Raw genomic sequence first — 13,636 nt, forward strand, 5'->3', positions numbered from 1 at the left:
AAAATGTATTACACTTTAAATAATGACAACTTTTGAAAATACATTGTTTCTTTTCATATTAATTGTTAATTTTAATGTTTCTGTATTATCATGATTAAAACACATATTTTACTGTATCGTAATACATCTACTTCAAGAAGCTTGTCTTATTTCGTTTAACTTAAAAAAAAGCTTTTAGGGGTGGTTTCACAGACAGGGATTAGTTTAAGCCAGGACTACCCCTTAGTTTTAATTGGAAATGTAACTAGTTTTAACAAACATGCCTTACTAAAAACATTACTTGTGTGCATTTTAGGCAAAACTAAGGGCACTTATGTATTTTAAGATATGTTGGTTTTCAATTTGGATAGCTCTTACATTATTTTAGTCTAGGACTTGGACTAGTCTAATCCCTGTCCGAGAAACCAACCCTTAATCAAACTTTGCAATTGTTTTGGATTTCCGCATGAATTTGGCAAACCTAATTTGGCGAAGTTCCCCATAAATGGGGTGAACTTCTGCAAAAAATAGAGACTGAGCTTTCAAACCACTTATGATAGCCATGAGTTACACTAGGACATTTAGGGGCGGTTTCCCAGACCAGGATTAGCTTAATCCAGGGCCCGTATGTATAAAACATCTCAGAAATGCTCCCAAAAATAGTCTCAAGCTTTGACCCAAGTGTCAAAAAATTCCCAGCAAGGAGCAGGACCAGTCCGAGAACAGAAGACGTTTATAAAGAAGCTGAAAGCAACTTTCAGTAAAGTGTAAGATTCATTCTTAAGTGCTGACTTAAGTGCCGCAAACTGAGAACTACAATGATTTCAACACAAAATGGCCGCCCTTAACCTCTGAATCAGCCAATAGAAAGCCGGCAATGTTAAACAGTCACAGCAGCATGTGACACCATACATTCATGAATCATGAAGACATTCAAATTATATTAGTATTTAAATATTTTAATTTTAATTTGCTTAAAGAAATGTTTAACAATATGACAAATAAGTACATGCATTTATTTTACACGATTTTGAACAATTTTGATTAAGATTCAACATGTTAATGAAATAGACAAACGTAATACTATTTTTAAAAAAAATGAAGATGATGAATAATATCATTTTGATTTTACTCACAAGCTGATTATAAAAAAAGACTAAAGTTTGCAAACACTTAGATAAAAAAAATACTTTGATGATCAAGCCTGAACAAAATGATCAAGTTAAGTTGGACTTCTCCACTTAAACAAAGTTTTAATTTTTGCCATCTTTGTCGCTTTCTTTGGCTTGCTCACTGCTAACATTGCTAACATCATGTTTTGGGTCAGGGTTTTATACTCTATTAATATCACTTTACATAATGATGTCACTGCAACCTTGTATATACTTCGCAATTTTTGAGGTTGATAATGCTATTGTAGATTTTATTTACATTTTTATGGTATTTTATTTACCTATAATAAACTTTAAAATGTAAAAGCGTCTCTACTTAAAAACTTACTTCAATTGGTAACACCTAATATTTAAACATTTTAAACTTTATTTCACTTAAACTGAAAGATTTAAGTTGAAAAAACATGACATTTTTAGGCATTATCAATAATTTGATTCAACTTTAACTTTTTACAGTGTATTTTATTCAAATTTATATACCATTTAAGTATATCAATTGCTCTCTTAATAATCCCATAAAAATTCTTGGTACTGTGCTAGCACTTAAATATGTTTTTTTTTACTAATATACATCTTATACTGTAATTATATTGTGTAATATAATATACATTGTATAAAAACCTTATACTCTTTATATTTAATGTTATATTAATTTCTATCTACTGTCTATATACTACTACTAACATGTATATATTGTACATTTTCTGCTCTGCAACAATGCAACAATATTTTTTTTTCAAAAGTACTATAGAAATACATTTGAATTAAAGTAATTCTAACAAATTTTTTGTTATAAAGTGCATGATCCTCTGCCTCTCTGCTGCCCTCTTGTTACTCTTAACTAGGTTAAGCGACCTCTCCAGCTCTCTTAAATAATTTAGGAGCAGAGACCTAGTCTTAACACTTAGGATGCTTTATAAATCAAATGTATTCTTAAGTCTAGGAATAAGAGTAAAATGACGTCATTCTTAGAATTTTGACACACTTAAGACTAAAATTTTACTCTGAGCGGCTTTATACATACGGGCCCAGGACTAGGCCTTAGTTTAATTAGGAAATATAACTAGTTTTAACAAACATGCCTTACTAAAAACATTACCTGTGTGCATTTTGAGGTAAAACAAAGGGCCCTGATGTATTTTGAGATATGTAAGTGCAAGTTGTTTTCAGTTTGGAGTTTAAAAGTGTTTAAGTCTAGAACTAGTCTAATCCCTGTCCGGGAAACCGCCCCTTAAACTATTATAAACTATTTGCAGAGTTTAAGAAGTTAATCAAATAAATGCTTTTTATTTAGGGACAGACTATTTTCTTTTAATAATAAATCCTGAAAAGTAAACCTATATAAAACTTATCTTAGCCATAACCATTGAAGAAAACTTACATTGAGAAAACATATTGGCCTTTTTCTTTGATCACAGACATGTCCACTTTTTTTAAGCAGGTCTGGGGACCCCCAGGGGGCCTGTAGGAGGTTCTAGGTGGTCTCCTGAAAATTTAAAAAGAGTGAAATATTATTAAATTAATTAGGTGTTTCTCTTGCTACATACATTCCATAATAATATTTATTTGCTTTGTATATTTCTAGTGTTATTTTTTTCTTATTACAGTCCCTTTATTTCACTCACTGGGGTTTGTAAAGCAGTAATCCTTTTAAAGCTACTGCAAAACAAGATTTTTTTTGTCAAAATTGCTGCATGTTTGACCCAATCATGGGTTGAAACAACCCAACACAGGTTTTTATAACCCAACGGTTGGGTTTATCCATATGGTTAGCATAAAACAACCCAACATTTTTTAGACTGCCTATAGTATTTACACCCAGCATTACTCTAAGTGAAGACAATTATATTATCTATACATAAAAATACATAAGTTTGTATATATGTCCGGGGTAAACTTAAATCCATCATAAAGTTTGAAAACCCCTGCACTAGACAATAGCAGCTGAAAGGCCGTCCCATTCATCACCTGCTTAGCACACTCCCACATGGTGGCGCACTTTCGTTAGATACACCGTCTCTCCCTCACCTCCTCCTCCAGACTCCTAGAGGTCGCCATCCGGAGGAGGCTGCTGTGTGCCGTTGCAATTGCGTGCGAGACGCGCTCAGAGAGACTCACAACAGTGAGGCGGAGCTGGGAATGGATCAGCTACTGAAGCCTTACCTAACTCAATACCTCCGCACATTCGCCTACAATATCAGGACATTCCCTGGCAGATAAAGCGTCTTTGTTAAAACTAGCCATTTGTATGGTGAAGAGGAGGATCGAGAGGTTTGTGACGAATCGTTTCGGACTCCGTGTCAGGTCAGGTTGTAGCACAGCACAAAGCCGGCGGAGTGTCTTTGGAGCGGGCGGTGAGATCAGCCCAGCCCCCCACCTACATACAAACACACACACACCGAACCGGCCTGCTGATCTTAGCCTGTTGCTGCTGCTGTATGTATGATCCCATCGCAACGTTAACTCTCTTGTGTCTCACGTATCTCTCCGACACACACGTCTGTAAGTAGTTTGGAGTTGTTTTGTTGTTGTTTAAAGGTTAGCTTGTGTGTTTTGTATGGATTACCGCGCTGGCTAATCGGTTAGCTGTAGCACATCGTCGCGTGTGGAAGATTTACGGATACGATGGCGTTTGATCGTAAGACCCGTTTGTATTAACGTTAGTCACGACCTGTTATACAAAAGGTCCTGAACAAATTACGTTCCGATTTTCCGATCTGCTCGTTAAAAGTAAACACACGGCTAAGTGAAGTCTGTTCGGCATAATCTCATATAACTTAACGTTAGTTCAGTGAGGAAGTGTTAATGGTTCTCGCTAGTTGCAGAACTGTATGCCACACAGAAAATGTGTGTGTTGTTATTGAGTATATTTGGCTTACTTTTAATCCAACTGCCCGTCACTTGAGTCGTTTTTGTTAAACTGTGAACTTGCTGAGTAATTCAGCTTTGTGTATGAGAGAGATTTTGCATTCACTGACTGGAGTGGCCATCTGGATGTCCCCTACCGTCATTGGAGTTATTGGACATTTGCTGAAGAACAATTACGGACGCTTTTATTTGCCTGTTTCTGGCGGATAAAGTCCAGGGACTGCTTTATAAATTGGCCGTGGTACGTACCGCACCATCATTTGGCTGCTTGAGTGAGTCCCCGATGCGGAGGGGCTGAGTGTGCCGGGGACATGCTGAAGTGTATCCCGCTGTGGCGGTGTAACCGTCACGTTGAGTCCGTGGATAAGCGGCACTGCTCACTCGCTGCGGTGCCGGATGAGATCTACCGCTACAGCCGCAGTCTGGAGGAGCTGCTTCTGGATTCTAACCAGCTTAGAGATCTGCCTAAGGTAAGACACTGCCATTCCCCATCCAAAAGTCAAGTTTGGCGTTGTGCTCGGTTCTCTCTTTGTCAACACGCCCTATTTATTGTGTAGAGCTGTGGTTTTATTGTGAGGGGTTGACATGCATAACCATGACAAGTTGAAGGTTTCGCGGTTGCCATTGTCATAGGAATATAAAGTCAAATGTTCAATTCACTAGAAATTGTTGTTTGTGAGTGCAGTGTTTAAAATATTTTTAAAAGACTGGAAAAGTCAGTGGAAGTGTTTTGGTCAAAATGTGTAAAAGCTTTGTGTTTTGTACTAGGTTGACAGGAATGAATAACGACCGTCTCTTTTACTTGTGTACATGATGAACAGGTTGTTTTGTGGGTCTTTTCTTATGCTATACATCTTCCATTGTGTGCCAGTGATGTTTTAATGCTTGTTGTTTTAGTAAGATGTCTGTACATACTGTACACTCCTGCTCAAAAGTGTAACTCATTTTTTATTGCATCAAAATAACAAAAGCTGCTGTCAACAATCAAAACTGACTTTATTATTGTTGATGTTACTATTATTATTCCTGGCTTTCTTGGAGGAAAGTAAAGCTTGCATCTGTTTTACTAACCCTTCTAAAAATGGTTTGTTTTGTCCTTTTAATTTAGATTTCCTCTCTGGGAGTTTGTATTAGGATTGAGATCTTGCTGACTTGGCTGCGAATCAACTCTAGTAGTGTCTATACAGCGCACAGGGAGTTTTTTACCTTGGGCATTAATGTTTGCTTATAAGAGTCATGGGAGAGAGTTGGTGTGTTCCCAAAAGTGCACAGATACCAAAACAAGCAAACGTACCAGTTTAACATTTGAACAGCTCTAAGCTGTTCACACCCCCGACAATCATTTCAGGACTTTTGATATGTTATATAGCCTGTTTAATAGATCAATAAGAATGTTGGCATAGCTTCCATTGGCAGAAGACATGAGCTGTGCTAGCCAGTCATTGTTAACAGGGTCAGAGTAAACAACACTGGAGCCACTGACCGTGATGTAAAATAGCTGATCCAAGTGGACAGGTCAGACCCTGAGCTCACAGATCTGTGTATGTGTGTATTCGGTGTGCCGAAAGTTGGCATATGGCCTCCTTTTAGCCCTGTGGCAGAAAGCGAGAGAGAGTAAAGGCAGACACAAAGCTCAGGATGGTCAGCTCATGAAACATCAGTTTGATGTTTTAACAAATGTCACATTTATAATGTTGCTATCAAAACATTACTCTGTTTAGGCACCTGACATGTAGTAGCATTGGCCAAGCCAGTGGTGTGATTTCAAGCAGGACTATGTGTTTATCTGACCAGTGACAAATGGAATGAGTGTTCGGAAAACCTGTTTGTGAACTGATGTTATTTTTTACGTTTCCAAGGCTACGTTTACACGGCACAATATGTTATGGTTGTCACACCCGAGTCCTTAATACGGATGCGTTTACACGCAGTTCAGTTATTTACAGTAGTGACAAGAGTATTTTGTAAACACCCAAAAATTTAAGGGACTCACAACTGTATTTTAGGAGAAGCTGCGTTGTGTGAATGGAACCGTACTGGACAACCAGTTGTCTGTGACATCACTTGTCTCTCTCTGTCACTTTGTTCAGGTACAGAGTGGATGAAGGTGACATCAAACCGTGGTTCAGACTTGATTCGTAATGATATTCACAGCTGATCTTTTGACACAAGACAGCAATGCTGTAATGTGATATTTTATAAGCGTTCATAGGCGCTAGGGCTGTAACGATTAATTGTGCAAATGCGCGTTTTCTCACTGAATGAATTATGGTGAGATGCCGCCACATCCAAAAGCCAGAGGGCGCTCTCGTGCAGAAACTCCACAGAAGAAGTAGCATTACAAACGCTATTCCAGGAAATGTCTAGAAGAATATTTATATCGCCGTTCTTCAGGTTGTTTAGGTATTTTCATGATAATAAAGAATATTTTGAATTATTTTGTTTAACGAGTGTTGCTTTTTTAAATGCACGTTAAAAACGACTCTGACTCATAATGATTTTAGATTGATAAGGATGTCTTACTGACCAAAACGCCATAGTACACGCACAAGCTGCACATGAAACACATTAATGAAAATATATAATTAATTTCTGATAAGACGCAATCTTTAATATTTACATCTGTCATTATAGTTGCGGTGACGCGGGAGTAAAGATGCATTCATGTAATTACCTTAATTACAAGAATTCAACATGTAAAAACTGCTCGTCTTTATTGAAATGGTAATTACAGCTTATAGACAAGGAGTTTACTGAGAGCTACGACTTGCATGTAACCGCTGCCAGGACTTGCATGTGACCGCTGCCACATTACGTGCAAGCACTTTGAGTGTGTTGTTATTGTTACCTGATGCAATTTTTGTGTTCTGTAATGTTTAGCATAAGCATTAAAATGTAATTTAATGTTGTAAATATGTATAATACAGCTTCCAATAATTTTATTTTACACTGTATCATTTTGCAAATTATGCCATTGCTATAAAAACACATAATAACCCAGTTCGATGGCATGAACAGTTTCGAGTTTAACATCACTTGATGTGATATCTCGAAATAGTGGTAAATATGATACGGTGTGAATGCAGCTTAATAATACATAATATACTTGACTTTGGTTGCTTGTTCATAAAGTATTAAAGCTGTGACTGCAATCTGCTACAGGACATTTCCATGCTCACGCTTGGTTGTCACTCCCATAATTTTGCCATTTGAACGCAGCCCAAATGTAACCACAAGGAATTCTTCACAAAGGTTCACCTTTCAGTAGATCCAGTTTGCTCAGCAGTGTACCAACTGTATACGAGTAGCTCTACATGCTACACATTTACTGTAACGCTTAGATAGTCTCAGCAGGCCTATGCCGGTGCCCCGAGAATGCCATATGGTGACTCTGTGTGTTTCTGCTTAGCCATGTGCTGTGAGATGGGATTTAAGCTGCTTTAAGAGCTCTAGCTCCTTTAGACTCATTCTGGACGCTGGGTCTCATTTCAGTTTGTGAAGCGCACCACTCTCAGTATATTATCAGATGTTTTACAGTGGTTCAGTGGTGATATAAGCTATTCATGCAATAGTTTGCTGGCATGATATAGGAATTAGGATTTAGCACCAAACATTGACACGTTCATCCATGTATGAAAATCCACTTAAAATTCACTCATCCTTGTGCAGTCACAAATGTATTTGACTTCCTTTGTTCAGTTGAACACAAACAAATTATTTTATATTAAAATCCTGTCATGTTATCCTCTTATGTGGTGTTCAAGCTGGCAAAGCTCCAAAAAGCACACACATCCGTCTTTAAAGTAATCCAGTCAAAAGACTTTTACCATTAAAACATTTAATATGTATAGCTTATTTAGTGATGCATTGAATTGATACATTGTGTATCTAACGTACAGATTAGTGCTGTAAGTTTAAAGGGGCAGTGTGTAGATTTTAGTGGCATCTAGCAGTGAGATTGTGAATGGCAACCAAAGACTCAGTCCACCATTCACCGAAATGTATAGAGAACCTACGGTTGCCGCCACAGGACAAACATGTTGTCTGGGACAAAATGCAAAACTAGTGAAAAACAGGCTCTGTAGAGCAGTTTGTCCATTTAGGGCTACTGTAAAAACATGGCGGCACAAAATGGCGACTTCCATGTAAGGGGGCCCGCGGTGTATGTAGATAAAAACGGCTCATTCTAAAATAAAAACACATAACAGTTCATTATAAAAAGGTCTTTATACACCACTGATAATATAGTTTTTGTATATTAGATTGCATTTCTGTCATTAGATACTTCTTAAAGTTACACACTGCACCTTTAAATATGGCACTACCTCAATAACGGTGAATTTCATCGGGTGTCTTATAACAAGTGATTTATGGATGTGCTGCTATTTAAGCTTACATGTAAGAAGATAACATGTTGACATTTTAATATAAAATTATTAGTTTGTGTTTGACTGAAGAAGGAAGTTGTATAACATCTTGGATGGCCTGATGCACAATTTTTTAAAATGCTTTTTAGGCCATGACCTTTTGCCATGGGGATGTGGGATTATGTCAGGTGTTTAACTATTTTGTGCTTCCTGTTTGCTGGTTGAAGCTATGCAGATATTGCTGGTTATGTAAAGAACGTTGATTTCTGGTGTGGTGTGGTATGTTAAGCTGAGCAGATGGAGGTTATTTCTTCTTGACATGTCCAGCGCACGTTACTGTGTCTCACACCTGAATTGCTTATGCTCAGTGCTCACCTTAAAGGTGCACTGTGTAAATTTTAGCGGCATCTAGTGGTGAGGTTGTGAATTGCAACCAATGGCACAGTTCACTGCTCACCCCCCCACTTTTGAAATGCATAGAGAAGCTACGGTAGCCACCACCAGACAAACATGTCATCTTCGGAGACTACTTAGTAAAAAAGTTTGTCCGTTAAGGGCTTCTGTAGAAACATGGTGGCAAAAAATGGCGACTTCCATGTAAGGGGACCTTCGGTATGTAGACAAAAACGTCTCATTCTAAGGTAATAAAAACATAACGGTTCATTATGAAAGGTCTTTATACACCCATGATAATATAGTTTTGTGTATTATTTTGCATTTCTGTCAAGAGATCCTTCCAAAAATTACACACTGCACCTTTAATACTAGGATATCTTTAGTTCAGGAAAGTGCAGTTATAGCAAAAAAATAAAAAAGTTTAACGCAGGGCCTGAAGTAAGACTTTACTAAACTATCCAACAGCCAAATTTATAAGCAAATGACTTTGGATTAAGTGTTTTGACATAATTTATCTTCAGCTAACATTTTAATATTAGCAGCTGGGTATCTCACAAATTTCTCATTTCACAAGTTAGTTGGGAAATGTGTTGCTTAACCATCTGTGAGCTATACGTTGCTGCTGTTATAAGCGTGTAGGAAGAATCGGGCTGAGGAATTCCCCATCACACCCTCTGTTGAGTCAATTTGCGATCTCTAATCCTCACTGTTTCTGTATTATGTCCTATTGGGTGATAGTTGAGCGCCTGCTCTCACTGATCACAGTATATTATTCACTCTGGAGAGGTTGAGCGCTAACTGGATTAACCCAGAATACCCTCGTCCAGAAAGCACAGACATGGCATGTGCTGTGTCAACACAGTTTTATGATCAACATGTGTATAGCACGCATACAAGGTACAACTCTTTGTTTGTGGTTCCTGAGGAAGCTCGTAGGGACACAGGGGCTTCTCGTTTCCCTCAAGGCCTTTTTTGTGGCGGAGGAAGGTGGAACGCTTCTTAGCTTTGACAGTTGTGGAAGATCTTGTGACAGGTTACATAGTCAGTCCTTTCAGGTTCTAATGTCTCCCACCCAGCTGCACATATTAAATGTCCTGGCCTATTATCACTGCCGTGTCTGCATTGTCCTTCTTTATCATTTATAACCTGTAGGGTGGAAGTTACGAAAAGAAGGAAACCATTATGTTGCTACTGCAGTTTTGTAAGTAATATGAGTTTTTAAGTATATGACTAAAATAAAAGTTGTATGTTTTTGTTCTCTTTTTTTAGATCAAGAGTGCTAATTCTGCTTGTCTGGCCTTATCAGCACTTGTACCACCAATAGTAATTTTATTAGCACTATAACGGTGTACAATGCTTGGTGCCAACAAAACCATTAACTTTTATGAATATGGTCAAAACTTTAAGAAGAGACTTTGAATTGCAGTGCATTTCAGGTTTACATTTTCTCAGTATACAGAATAATAACAAATACAAAGGTTTACAGTTTAACATACTGTACGTATTGCATGGTAACTGTTAATTTTCCTGCTCAAGTGTGTCAAGTTTCAAGGTGTTGTTTTAAAAGAAGTTATTATCCTGATGCCTTTAAACAATGATTGTAGTCTTCACAAAATGGCCTGTAGCAGGTAGAAATGGGTGTGTGTGGGTATGTGGCATATTTGTGCTGTATTGTCTGCTGCAGAACAGGTTTAAGTGTGTGGGACTCCTCCCTGGTCTGCTCTGTATGTGCTGTTGCATCAAATGTTCATTCATTGACACCTGTCTAGCAGGAGTTTACCTCTATTACCTGTGAACTCCATTAATGTGCAGGTGTAAATTGAAATACATTACATCATCAGAGTCAAGTGAATATGCAGTTTCACATCCTTGTTTTTAAAAAAAGCGACACTATGAGGGTTTTTGTATGTTATTTTTAGCATGTTTTGGATGCTTGTCAAAATGCGGTTCTATTGATTAAGTCTGCATGATATTGGAAAGAAATGTGATAGCTTGCTACTAGGGATGGGCGATATGGCCTAAAATCCATATTGCGTTATACATTGCAGCCTCTTGCGATAGCGATATGTATTGCGATATAATAATTTCAAAATACTTGTTTCAGAACAGGTTATATAGACCCTTACAAAAGCCAAACTGCTAAAAAAGTAAGTAAAAGTAAACCGTTATGGCCAGATTAGTCTTGTTACCTCTCTTAGCTGGAACTTTTGCCTGACACACTCTACAGCAGGGATGTCCAGACTTTTTTGTGTGATGATCTACTTTTAAAATGATAAAGCCGACAAGATCTATCTGTTAAAAACACAGTTAATTATTTTTATAACACTAAACACTTTAAATGCTTGTGGGGACTATACTGCATATATATATATTGCATGTTTCACAATTACTAGACCATAATGCCAATTTCGCACGTGGAGCAGCAGTTAACTTATGTAACTTATGGCTTAAATCCAAAAATTTGATGTTGCATCTGTCTTTTTCACGAGTTCCTCTGTTTCGCTGACGCTTTCATCCATGTTTATTCGGCTGCAGCTCGTGGCTCTAAAGTTCGCGGGTAGATTGTGTCATCAACACGCATTATCGCGATAGTGCAATAGATTTAAAATCTCTATCGTATGCCAATTTTCTATTGTTTATATTGCATATCGTTTATATTGCCCATCCCTACTTGCTACATTAGGCTGTTTACGATCTAAAATAAGGTAATCCAAAGTTTGTTGCTTTATGCTAGAATTAGGGCTGCACGATTTGGGTAATTTTCCCCATTGCGGTTATTGATGCTAATATTGCGATGTACGATTGCGATTATACTAAATGGTATCATGAGTCAACTTGATGGGTTTTAAGGAAAATCCACACACAGTTTAGCTAAAATGTGTATTTGTAAAACCAGAAATGTTTTCGTATTGCCACGTGATGTAGCAACTGCTTAGTGTCAGTAATCCTAAATCCAAAATACCGCCATACAACAGACGTAGAGGTTTTTTTTAGCTACCAGATCACTGTCAATCTCCTCTGCATCCATCTTCGCTCTGGTATAAGTGACGACGCACACCACACACGTGCATGCCACACGTGCACTGCCTTCTTTGTTCGTTTTTCTTTCTTTTTTTAAACAGCAAGGAAAATCATCAAACTGTTATCAGAAAGTTTGTGTTAACAAGTCCACACATTTATTTATTTCATATAATTGCAACATTTTGCTGTCATATAATCGCACAGGCTGACATCGCGATTGCGATGCGATTAATTGTGCAGCACTAGTTTTAACTAAAATAATATGATAATGTGTTTTAAAAAGAAACTTGTTTCTTTTATTGTCACAACAGAACAGAGGAACATCAAAATATATTAAAGTTAATTTAATAAAAATAAATAAAATGTATAAAAATACAAACTTAAGATATGAAACGTAAAGGCCTTTGAACAAAAACAACAACAACCAAATCAAAGTTACCAGTTTTAAAAGACGTGGTTCATAAATAACTTTGAATAGGACTGGAGACAAATTCTGTTAAGTTCTGATAAATAACAACATGGTTGAAGGTTGTTTCTCCATTTTTAAAAAAAAAAAAAATATTCATTTATTGGCCATTATGAATGCCGATACCGATGGTTGGGAAAAAGACTAATATCGGCCTGCGGATATATTGGTCGGGCTCTAGTTTTAATACTACATACAAGTTTCCTTTATTTTCTGGTTTTATTGTAATAAAGAACCTGAGAAATAATTATATATGATCACTTTAACATTGCAAAAACTACAAATCTAATTTTGGCATGGTGGCCTAATACTTTTCCACAGTACTGTACATACGTGTGATAATGATAATTTCTGGTATTTTTCTGGTATATATTTTGCAGCTCTAGAAATTACAAAAAATTTGTCAGTCAGGAAAGCTGGTGAACAGGATTGAGGATAAAATGTCACAAGCTGAATATAAAGTTATTGTTGCACGTATTGACCTTTTATAAAATTACATTTATTTCATTAAAATTCAGTGAAGGCTACAACCCATTTTTGGGCTGTTTGAAATTGCTGTATCATGTTATAACTAAAATCCATCTTTAGTCAAAACAAAGGAGTTAATTATTCAATACAGTGTATAATCGTGGGTAATGAAGCTGACTAAAACTAAACAGCCCAAGACTCTATTCTTTTACAGATCTTCAGAACTGAATAGCTCATTTTGCTATTACTGTACCCCAACCCCCAAACCAGCATCCCTCTTTTGTGTCTCGCCCCCCTGGGCCAGATTAGGGCTTTCATTCATCTGTAAAAACATGTTTAACCCCTCATCCCCCTCCACTCTCTTCTGCACGAGCCATATCATTCCACTAAGCTCGCCCCTCAGGGTTCTCTTGAGTGAAGTGGCTGCGTGCAGCTGTCCCGCTCTGAGCGTACAGTCTGCTCTCACTGCTTAGATGTGATCTCTAGTGGAAGGAGTCACATAAATTGTTGCATACCTTCTGTCTACTGGTATAGAGATAATTCTGTGCAGTCTTCCATAAAATGGTTTGCTGGTGTTTTCTGAAATCAACAAACAATTTTCTTTATATAATGTATGTTGTATAATTTAGCATTTTTCTTTTGGTAAAATAATAAAATGCTTGCCAAAGCAAAAATTAAATCTGTATCTTTGTGCCTCTTACAAGGTTGGCCTGTTGAATGTTAAATTAATGCAATGAAAAATGAGCTGATGATGCAGCAATAAACTAATTATGCATGGTAAATAAGTGTTTTTGAAGATTTGTATTTTTTATAACAAAGTTCTAATAAGTGAGTAAATGAAAAAAAAATCTGTATTGAAATCGGCCAATCGTTGTTTGTCACAATCTTGATTTGCCAGT

The 13,636-nt window shown here is 37.1% G+C and overlaps 1 protein-coding gene across 17 annotated transcripts in view; it reads left to right on the forward strand.

Moving 5' to 3' along the window:
• The first annotated feature begins 3,210 nt into the window (after nucleotides 1-3,210).
• Nucleotides 3,211-13,636, forward strand: part of scrib (scribble planar cell polarity protein) — a 101,230-nt gene continuing 90,804 nt past the window's right edge. For 9 of the 17 annotated variants that reach the window (XM_073859175.1, XM_073859169.1, XM_073859174.1 and 6 more), the window contains exon 1: nucleotides 3,212-4,489. In XM_073859175.1, the coding sequence (XP_073715276.1) occupies nucleotides 4,331-4,489 (159 nt within the window). In that variant the 5' untranslated portion in view covers nucleotides 3,212-4,330. Of the gene's footprint in view, nucleotides 4,490-13,636 lie in introns of all 17 variants that reach the window. The other 8 variants (XM_073859173.1, XM_073859177.1, XM_073859178.1 and 5 more) reach the window with 3 other exon arrangements.

This window comes from Misgurnus anguillicaudatus, chromosome 21, assembly GCF_027580225.2.
Source record: "Misgurnus anguillicaudatus chromosome 21, ASM2758022v2, whole genome shotgun sequence".
Classification (NCBI taxonomy): Eukaryota; Metazoa; Chordata; class Actinopteri; order Cypriniformes; family Cobitidae; genus Misgurnus; species Misgurnus anguillicaudatus.